General features: G+C 39.4%; 1 protein-coding gene across 2 annotated transcripts; it reads right to left on the bottom strand.

Moving 5' to 3' along the window:
* Positions 1 to 1,083: 1,083 nt before the first annotated feature.
* Positions 1,084 to 10,436, bottom strand: slc14a2 (solute carrier family 14 member 2). 2 transcript variants are annotated; one of them, XM_059337410.1, is made up of 10 exons: positions 10,218 to 10,436; positions 8,237 to 8,302; positions 7,940 to 8,123; positions 6,531 to 6,720; positions 4,957 to 5,085; positions 4,656 to 4,848; positions 4,271 to 4,418; positions 3,910 to 4,044; positions 3,690 to 3,739; positions 1,084 to 2,241 (listed from the first exon to the last, which is right to left on the bottom strand). In XM_059337410.1, the coding sequence occupies exons 1-10, from the start codon at positions 10,239 to 10,241 to the stop codon at positions 1,819 to 1,821; spliced, it is 1,542 nt and encodes a 513-aa protein (XP_059193393.1). In that variant the 5' UTR covers positions 10,242 to 10,436; the 3' UTR covers positions 1,084 to 1,818. The 2 variants fall into 2 exon arrangements, with proteins under 2 accessions (XP_059193393.1, XP_059193394.1); XM_059337411.1 differs by having other exon boundaries at positions 8,205 to 8,302.
* Positions 10,437 to 10,729: the final 293 nt, after the last annotated feature.

The raw sequence follows: 10,729 nt of genomic DNA on the forward strand, positions 1-10,729 counted from the left end.
GTACTCAACAGTACCAATTTTCGGTACTTTTGTGTTTGTTTATGTGGTAATAAATGTTTATTTGTTTAATAATAAAATCTATTTTTTTCAACATATTTATTTCTCAAAATATTAACTTTAAAAAATATATAAAAACAATATAAAATCCAGGATGAGCAGTGCTTTATTGTTGAGTGAACGTGCATTTTGTAACATGAAGGTTGCAGCGTTATCAAAGAATGCAGAGGAGCGCTCTCAGGTCGCAAGTGCACGGAGGAGAAAAAAAAAAAAAAGGTTGCAAGTGCATTTGTTGTGATGACGTCGTAGCTGTGCGGCGCAGCACCGGTCAGACAGTATTGTGGGCACGGCATGGTTGGAATAAACAAAGTTGAGTCGGGCTGCTCTGTGCACATATCGAGGATGACGCAGGAGTCTGAGGGATTTAATTTCAGCGAGGCAGTTTGGAGTAAAATGGCAGGTAATATTCCTGAGTTGAAGAGCGGAGTATTAGCGGAGGACCAGAGATGCAGCAGCTAGCTGCTAGCTGTTAATGACTGGTCTACAGAAGAATGGAGAAAGCAAACGGAGTAAGGAAGGTCCAATCTGGAGACAGACGAAGGCCAAGCCCGGGTAGAGACATTGGAGAGATAGCAGCTGGCGGCTAGCAGGCCGAGAGCCGGCTGTTGGTCTCTGTGCCGCGGTAGAAGAGGGCAGCAGCTAGTGGCCGCGGTGAGCAGACAGGACCAGACGAGGAAGTAAATAAAAAAATAAAAAATAATGTTTAGGTACCGAAACATGGTACCGTTTGATTTTACATGAATCGGTACTCGGTAGTACCAACGGAATTTGGTCGGTACCTATAAAAGTACCGAATTCGGTACCCATCCCTTATTCAAACCATTGACATAGTTTTTTAAAAGCATCAAACAACTAATTTATATTTATATATATATGTGTGTGTGTGTGTGTGTTGCTGTATATTCCATATATTGCACAACTTCATGGACATTTATAGTAATTATTCTTCTGTACTTTGCATTGAATATATGTGTATATATATATATATATATCATGGACTCGACAGATTATTAGAAAATAATTTATTTAAAAAAATATACATTTAGTATATAAACACAGTTCTACAGAGAAAATAAGGCATAAGTCATCAAATCATAAAACATCAACTGGACTGTCAGTGTCATCGTCAATACAAAATTAGAAAAACTCTGAAAGAATATTTAGTGTTCCTGTGTGTGGTGGTATATGGTTGGTGCTGGTGTCCTCTGAATATATAACCCAAATGTAATAAAGGAATAAACTGAATAAACTGCCCTCATGAGGGTCTGTGGGTTGCCTACAAAAGATATCAGCCTCCATGTAACCATGCAAAAATAAAATCAGGAGATTTAAAATTACTTGACGGGTTCTGAGTTGGGAGGATTTCAGCTCCTCTGTCTCACCGCTGCCTTATCTACTTGCTTACTCAGTGGTTGGATCCGATGCGTGCCCCACTACACACACCCACATGCACATAGACACAATGATATACCATTTAATTACTCTTTTTCTCTTCTCTGTTTTCTCTCATTACACATCAAAAGGAGGAAAAAAAAAATTATTTTGTTTATTTGCATTTTTCTTCTTTACCCTTTTAGTAATTTTTATCAGAGGCTTCTATCGTACTTCATTTATTTTACTGTTTATTTTTCCCTGTACTTGTCTCCACCAATCACTTTAATGCACAAAAGAAAAAGTAATAAAAATGATATTTACGGATACACTTCTATACATTCTTCATATATTTTAATACTATAAGCGTATCTCTCTCTCTCTACAGTATTAAACGTTCTCAATAGAAGTGACACTGGTTAGATCATTGTGTCTGATATCTTCTTCTTCAGTTTCCTGCCTTTCGGCCCCAGGTGCACGGTCTTCCTCATTTGTCTCGTCATTCTCACCCTCTGATTCCTCACTTTCAGCTCTTCCCTCTTCTATTCTTTCCAGCGCCATCCTCAGTTGCTCTTTTTCGTTCAGTATCACCTCTTCCTCGATGGCTTTCTGCTGCTCCTCACTCTCACTCTTCTCTTTCTCAGCCTTCTCCTTTTTCTCCTGCTTTTTCAGCTTCCAGTAGAAGCCCAGGTTTTTCTCGGGGAAGGTGACTTTGGCCAGCGGCAGCTTGAAGATCTTTTTGGTCCCCGTGGTTATGAGGAGGAATGTGAGGGCAGAGAGACAGAACGGCCAAGTGCAGGCTGGCAGACCAAACTGTAGATGAGAAAAACACCACAATGCTGTTAGTGGCCAGCAGGGGGAGACTCTAATTTAAAAAAAAAAAAGAAGTCAATGAGAAAACGCCCCTAATTTTGACTTGATTTATTACCTCAGTTTATGGTCTCAGTTGCTATTATTACAGATTCACCATGCTTACCAAATTATCTAGCTAGCTAGTTGATAACATTGAGTTCAGCTCCCCTATGTCACCCTTTTGTCCAAATATGGGTTTCAGTGTTTCCCACATCCCACCAAACCATCTAGGGGGTCCGGGGCCCCTCCCCCGGGAGAATATGTTTTACATTTATAAGTAAAATGCATCAATCTCATGCACTTTGAGAGCTAAATGAGAGTAAACACCTCACATAAAATTTGTTACAGTCTGGAGATACTGTTTTCTATAATCTTTGTTATCCTACTGTGTCATTTTTAATTGCTGTCAATATGCTTTCCACTAGGACATGGAGTAGCCAGTGTCGAAAAATAGCTGGCTAGGGGCATGCCCTCTGGAGAATATTTTTACCATAAAAGACCAAATTTGGTGGCCTCTCACACACTCTAATGCCACTATTCCATCATAATCACTGATCTTAATGATTGCATTTAATTATTTAAAGAATTGTCTTAAAAGGAAAATAAGGGTTCTTGTATATTTATTCGAGGCATCTTATTTTGACAGTCTTCTTGTAAATTCTGTGGTCGACACCGGCTTTTATTTTGAAAGCTGCATGCGTTTAGCGACGGGAAGTTATTCAAAACAATTAGTCACAGTTTAGTGTGATTAAAACAATTTTAAAAGCTAATGTTAGTTTGCGGCTAACAAACGGCATAATGCAGCAGTGTGTTTTGGACCTCTGACTGGCCCGTACTGGTTGATTAGTTTGGCGCACACACACACATACATGTCATGTGGGGTCTGGACTGAAACAAACAGGTAGGCACGTTTCTAAAGGGCTAAGAGGCTCCAAGAAGTGGGGTGGGCAGCTCAGTAAATTCAGTTTGCGTGTCAGTGTGTGAATGCCGCCATAGAGGTGGGGGTCAGGGTTTTGACTGACTGACTGGTGACAGACTCTCTGTTGAGCAGCCGCAACACAACACAAAATAACTTTATATTATGAATCGAGTAAAAATACTTTCAGTAGCTTGAAATGTGACGGTAGTGCAGCACATGATAGTCTGGCGGACCGCCAGGTTATTTATGGGAAACCCTGGGGCTAGATGGTTGCCCTAGACTTGGATGGTTAAGGTTAGGATAGGTTGTCGGGACAATTCTCAGATCTAGGGTTACCATCCAGACACAACCCAAATATGGTCACTTCCCTACAAAAAACAAGTTAGACATAGGCAAACCACAGCTTCAAAACGTGTCACCTTCAAAAAGGTGACTTGTTTTTGTTATGGGCTGATGTATAAATATGAGTAAGAGAAAAATGTGAACTTACCGAGGACATGATATTGGCAATGGCTGAGCCGAGGTATGCGCAGAAAAAAGCTGCAGAGATGAAAAAGAGAGATAACATCAGATGTGCATGTGATGAGCATGATCAAAGATTGTAAAAACTGGGTCCTTTGTGCCAGTGGTACTCAGTCATGTCATCATCCTGTCTGGGCAAGATTCCTTTTTTCTTATAGCGTTTTTATCTTCCGATTGTGTTCACTTACCACACGTGATGGCAAGCAGGTGCACCTGCCAGGTGAGAGCATAAAACATTCCTCCAATAGCAATGCAGGCTAACACACAGTTGTATCCCCAGAGGCCAAAGTAGATGTCCCCAAAAGGCGCTGCCAGAGCCAAGCCTGCAAAAATTAAATCACAGCAATCAAAGAGGTGCCAAGTTCAGTTTAAGTGTGGATTATGTTGAGTAAGGACCCTTCTGTTCATTTTGCACCTCTTATTGGGGTTGGGACAAGTTGACTGGGGCTTGAATTCATTCTGTAAGCATGTAAGGAAGCAAAAAATAAGTTGTTCTGTTTCATGAGGTGCGAAAGAATGACTTGACTAAGTACTGTATGTCCCTCTTACCTGAAACCATGCCCACGGCAGAGCCCAGGACAGCATGAGCGCAGGTGATAGGGGAGGAGATAAAGAGCGAGATGATGAAGATTCCTCCTGTCCAAGGGTTGTCACAGCCGTAGACCTGGCCAATTCCCACAGGCACTGACATGAACAGCTAAACAGGAATAGAAACAGTTACATAGCTGTAGTGCAGCAACGCATGATTTACTGCACACAGGTGTTTTCAGTTACCTATGTAGGAATGTGTAGAGACTGTGACAGATTGACATTTAAACCACACACCTACACAATTTACCCTTTAACAAAGGTAAAAGCATCTGACATCCATTTCATTGAGAGGCGTGTAGTTAAAAGTTAAATACATCAGCAAAAATCTTGACCCTTCACTGACCTTGGCTACGTCGATTTCAGCCCAGGTGATGTTGGGCAGCTCTGAGCGAGGCTGAATGAGGACTTGGGGGAAGTGGTGGTTGTAGTGTCCGGTGGCGACCATGTGGAGACACACCAGGATGTTGAAGGGCAGGGTGAACACTGGCAGATCCCAGCGACTGTTGATAGATGCCAGGGCACTGGACACAATCGGGCTGAAACATAAGGATAAAACATCATCAGTATATCAAAATGTGTGATTGCATCATTGGTTTGCTTTATAACTGGATCGACAATGACTGACTGGTTGATTAGTTGCTTACCACATCATGGACATGAAGACGTTGGGCAGCAGGAGCCACCAGTACCAGTTCCCTTTATTGGAGAACACCGCCATGAGCAGGCCCACCAGGATGCCATTGTAACCGTACAGCCCTGCAGCTATTGCACCCCTGGATGAAAAATGATTGGAATGAATGAATCAACGATTTCCTGGTGTACAACACAATGTAAAATAAATCTTACAAAACTATTTCAGAGAACGTTCTCCCCTCAGAAAAATGTTGCAGCTTATTACAACATATATTTACATAGAGCAGCACCCTCTAAAGGCCGTAGTAATTATTACAGAAGACAACACTGCAAAAAAGCCATATTTATGTATGGTATGTATTTTTTGGCCTAAAACAGTGATTTAATTTTGGTAAAACTTGGAAATATAAATTACTGACATTTAGGGCAATAATGTAAGTTTGTGAGTTGTTGTTACTTATATCTTTAAGTTAGGGTTCAAAACAAGGGACAATAGTTCCGCTAACTCTTATTTCTTTGTTGTGAAATTTGGTCATTAGCGAAAGCTAGCGGCTAACTGATGCTAGCGGCTAACTGATGCTAGGGGCGATTCTTGTTACAGCTAAAAGAATAGCCATTAGCGTATCAATGCTAACTCAAAATTGTGGTCACAACATTAGCTGACATTTCATAGCGGCTTTACAATCGTGCCAGAGAAATTCAGAGTTGAGCAAACTCAAAAACAAAACTTAAAATACTTAGTTTAATTGTCCAACTTAAAATTTTATCGAAGTTTGTTGCCTTGAAATTTTGAGTTCACCCAACTTTTCTTTTTTTGCAGTGAAGGCGATAGTGAGGATATGGAGTATCTAAGTCCAGTCTGTTTTGGTGGGTCCAACAAATGATTTGATTTTAACATAGGAGATCAATGTTCATGTTCCCAGTGAAACCAACAGTTATATTAAGTTACGTACGTTATATAATTTCTGTGCATTGCTACATCACTTTTTACGATTGTCTACATAACTACCTCGAGTTCGGCAGAAGTTACAGTTCTGTTTCCTGAACTTAAACAAGCTGTTTTATCTGTATTTTTTTCATTATGTTTCACGTCAGCGCACTCAGGAGTGATGCTAGCCTATTGTTGTTGTGATTGATAGTGAGTCCAAAACTTTCGAGGATTTCTGCATCACCCTCTGTCATCAAACATAGCTGAAATAACCACTAAACTTGCTTTGCATCTGTTGTGGAAGTCATAGATACAGCCAAAAACCAAATGGTTTTGATTAAGAATATCATCCTGAGGTGCACTTAGCTCTGTACATTTTATCACCTTCTCCAGGGAACTACATCTAATATGACTGCCAGTACATTGCTAGTATGTCACTATGTACCCCAAATAAACTGATTTTGCTGTGATTTATTTGCAATAAATGGATCAAGACAAGCACAACAACTTCTAAAATGTTTTTGTTTTTTCTGCAGATCAATCAGGGCTATGCTATGCAGCAGTATCTCAATGCTGGCTTTTGCAGCACAGTGACACACAGTAGCAAATAGATACAATTTCAGTTATTGTTATCTGAAGAATCACGTTTTTACAAACCTGCTCTGTTGCAGAATAAGGGCAGAAATTGTGGCAAAGAGTGTGCCCACAAAGCCGTTGAGAGCCCACCAGTAGTTCTGCAGGATGAGGCCAGCAAAAATGATGAGGCCGCTCAGAGGGTTGTTGACGAACATCACCTGAGCAGCTCCACGCAAAACCCAGTCTAACAACTGCAGCAAGAAAAACTGTTCTGGAGAGTGAAAAGAGACAACAAACAGAGAATGTTGCCATTGCCTGGAACTTGACATTTAACTTGACAAGGATAATTGTTAATCTGGTGACAGTTACTCCACCCAGTGAGTGGAGATATGCTTTGGTTTCTCTTAATTTATAGTCTTGATAGGCGACATGCCACCATACCTCAGCAAATTATTAAACTGGTCACATAGTAAAGTAAACTGCTTTTAGTTTTTCTGCTGCATCTACCTCGAACATCTTACAACATTCACTTAAACTCAACACAATTATAACTCTGGGCCAGTTTAAAACTATGATAACCAATAACTCTGCCTTTCACTGTAACTGTTTTAATGTTTTTGCATGCATTTTGTATGTGCTGTTTTGTGTTTTCTCTGTACTCTCAACATCATTGTAAATGAGGGGTTGCCCTCAATGATTCCTCGAGAAAATAAATAAAGGATGAATTAATTGTCCAAAGCAGAAGTAAGATATACAGCATCTTCACAAGGAACAAGTTGTGCATTGTTGGTCATCAAACTCTCTAAAACCTGACTTTTCTTTTCCAGTTCATGTCAGAGGGAAATTATGTGCTAGCCTGTTATATTTTAGTTATTTAAATCCCTCTTTTGTGTCTCTAGATATAAATTATATCTGAGCTCAGGGTGAAGTAACTTAATTTGACATTTTTCAGCCCACACACAATGTTAATAATAATAATAATAATAATAATAATACATTTTATTTGTAATGCACTTTACATAAGAGGAAGTCTCAAAGTGCTACACATTAAAAGCATAACAGTCTCATTATAAAAAGGATAAAAAAGGAAAAAACAGCTAAAAACAGAAGAAAAAGTATACATACATACATACATACATACATACATACATACATACATACATACGTTATCTAAAAACCATCAAGATGGGAAGAACCAAAGGTTTTGCTAAAAAGGAAAGGTTTTAGTCCTTTTTTAAAAGTGTCTGTGGACTGTGGTGCCCTGAGGGTGTTAGTAAGGGTGTTCCACAGCCGTGGGGCAGCAGCACAGAAAGCCCTGTCTCCCATGGTGCTGAGTCTGGTTCTGGGTGTGTGGAGGCGGTTTGATTACTCAAACTAGGAGTAGTGTAGGGATTCAATACATATTGCCAAAGTAAATAATATTGTATACTGCTGCTGTACTGTCTTTCTGTGGGCCAAGAGAGTAAGAAATAAACTTGAACTACACTTACTTTCCATCCATTTTGCAAATATGCTCATGTCCCCAGCAAAGTAGGAGACTCCCTTGAGGAAGCGAGCCTTGGCCCTCTGCAGGTTTGTTGGTGCTGGCTGCACAGGGTCCTTCTCCCTCTTGTCATCCTGAGAGGTGTCTTGCTTAGACGGCAGGTCAGGGTGAGCCATCAGGGGCTGGAGCTCCTGCAGCAACCAGTACGGTTAGAAAGGAATGCAGAAATCCAAGGACTTTTTGAAGCAAAGTGGACACGGCGTGAAACTTACACTGAACATCTAAACTGTGAACGCTGACTTACAGTGAAGCTGGTGGCAGGAGGGGCAGAGGCAGAAGAGGTGGAGCAGTTGATATTCTTCTGAATATCCTGAGAGGAGAGAAGGAAAGGTGTCAACCATAACTCACATAAAGGGGGCGTTGGGAGCGTCATTTGACTCAACTACCAGAAAAAAAGACAATCACGTTCCACCAACTTCTATGAAGAGTTATTACAGCTAAAAGCTAAACTGTTCCTCTAAATAAGGCATGCCACACATTTTGGCAGAAAATAACGAGTGAATTCATGAGCTAATATATTTTTTTAACCAATCCATGCACTCTCAGTAACTACAGTTGATTTCTAAACTGACAGCTGCACACCACAGTCGGGAAGTTGCCTAAAATAATGCTGCAAAGTAAATTTTTTTCATTTGGCATGGTAATCTCAAAGCGGTCATGTGACCTCTGACGTCATGCTATCTGAATGAAAATTGGCTCTCTGGGTTCCACACGTCTCCTCTTTATATACATGGCTACTTTATGCTGTTAACCCTTTATCAGGCAAAGAACTATATTTGGTAACTTCAGGTAATATTTTGAGAAAAAAGTTGCAAATGTACTAGATTAAAGTGGCAAATCTACAAGAAAAAAAGTCGCAGATTTAAGAGATTTAAAGTGGCAAATCTGCCCGAAAATAAGTTGCAGATTCACGAGAAAAAAGTGGCAAAAAAGCTACTTTTTTTTCCACCCATTCACCACTTTAACCCTTAAAAGGGGCACTCATTGAAATGCTTGCGAATTCCAAATTCCAACCCTTTAGAATATTGGAGGATATTACATACTGCCAGAATGTGTAAAAAAAAAACCATATGAAAATAATATTTTGAGAAAAAAGTTTACGAGATTAAAGTGGCAAATCTTCGAGAAAAATCTGCGAGAAAAAGTAGCTTTTTTCCCACTTTTTTCTCGTAAATCTGCAGCTTTTTTCGCACAGATTTGCCACTTAAAATCTCTTAGATTTGCAACTTTTTTTTCAAAATATTACCTGAAGTTACCAAATATAGTTCTTTGCCTGATAAAGGATTAATAGTATTTCTCATGCATTAAATGCTCTGTCCGCCTACTGTATTTAAATATTTGTTGATACTGAGGTCCCTAAACAGGCTTTGAATTACATGAACTGGGTATCACTGGAAAGCTGAGACTCTTGTAGATTCAATGAGCCCCGTTTTCTTCATGTGGGATGATGTTAGTCGTCCGTAGTAGACAGTTCATTGCAGTGAGCGCATTTCTTCACCAGTAGCTTGTCCAATGTCTCCTTTATATTCATCATGTGTGTTATACACTGAAAAAAAATCTGTTTAATTTACAGTGAAATTCCAGCAGCTGTGGTTGCCAGAACTTCACCGTAAAAATTACAGTGAGTGGGTTTTCTACTGTACATTGAAATGTAATGTAAATGAAATGACATTATGGTATTTCTCCTTTAATTTTGTGTGTTTTCTATAGTTTAAAAGTTTTGTACTATTCCTTGATTTACGGTAATTAAAAGCGTTGATATTCAGTTTTTAATTTTATGCCCTATTTCTGATGCAATTTGACTATGTTTTACTGTAATTTCTACAAACATTTTTTACAGTGTATAATAATTGATAAAAGTAGGAATCCATCAAGTAAATAATCTTTATTTGGTTGACTGCTTCATTTCCACTTTAAGTCTTCTTCACTTCTTACAATTAACAAAAAATACATATATTTGTGTAAAATAGTTTTTTTTTTTTTTTCAAATTAAGAAATATTATACTGTGCCTACAGTACTGGCTATGGTCAAAGTTTTAAGTTGAATGACTTTTGTTAAATCATCGATTAAAATCAAAGCTCTTAGCTGAAGGAATAATATACCCATCATTACCTTAAACCTACAATCTTCTTAAAATATTAGTTAAATCGATCTAGCTAACACACATTCATTACAGTTTTGACACATTTTACATTCTTCAATGACTTTGACAAAGTGCTCCTACCTTAGTCTGATGTGAACCAGGCATATGTCCCAGAATAGACGCAAGCTGCAAGGGTTGCCAGCTTCTCTCGAGCTGTACTACAGAGACTCCCACTGAAGGCTTTTATAGTGACAGGCGACAGACAAAACCTCCTTCTTCCTCCTTCTAATCTATGCATGAATCCACATACTGCATAGTGATAATATTTACCACACCCAGGTCTCTCTTCACAAACACAACTTTTGCCCTTTCTCCTATGTTGACAACTAAACATGCAGTGAAGATCGGGTCAGATGAAATGTTTGTTTTTCACGTCACTTGCACGTGCCTGTTATGCCACATGAAATGCTGCAGTGTCCAAATCTGCTCCCAAATGACCAGCAGGCCAGGTCAGGTGCTTCAGATATCAGTGTTCATGCCAGTAAATATCTGATTCCTGGACCTCACCGACATCAGGGCTTAAAGGGGAACTACACCAATTTTACACGTTCAAATCTGTCTTGGGGAGCAACATCACTAATATCACCCAGTTG

The sequence above is a fragment of the Centropristis striata genome, chromosome 7 (assembly GCF_030273125.1).
Source record: "Centropristis striata isolate RG_2023a ecotype Rhode Island chromosome 7, C.striata_1.0, whole genome shotgun sequence".
NCBI lineage: Eukaryota > Metazoa > Chordata > Actinopteri > Perciformes > Serranidae > Centropristis > Centropristis striata.

Excerpts from the sequence above, each read along its gene's own strand:
- slc14a2 (XM_059337410.1), bottom strand. The coding sequence starts at position 10,241 with ATGCCTGGTTCACATCAGACTAAG. Across the intron at positions 6,721-7,939 it reads ATTTGCAAAATGGATGGAAA|AACAGTTTTTCTTGCTGCAG; the intron begins GTAAGTGTAGTT and ends TTCACTCTCCAG. Across the intron at positions 2,242-3,689 it reads TTGCCAATATCATGTCCTCG|TTTGGTCTGCCAGCCTGCAC; the intron begins GTAAGTTCACAT and ends TCTCATCTACAG.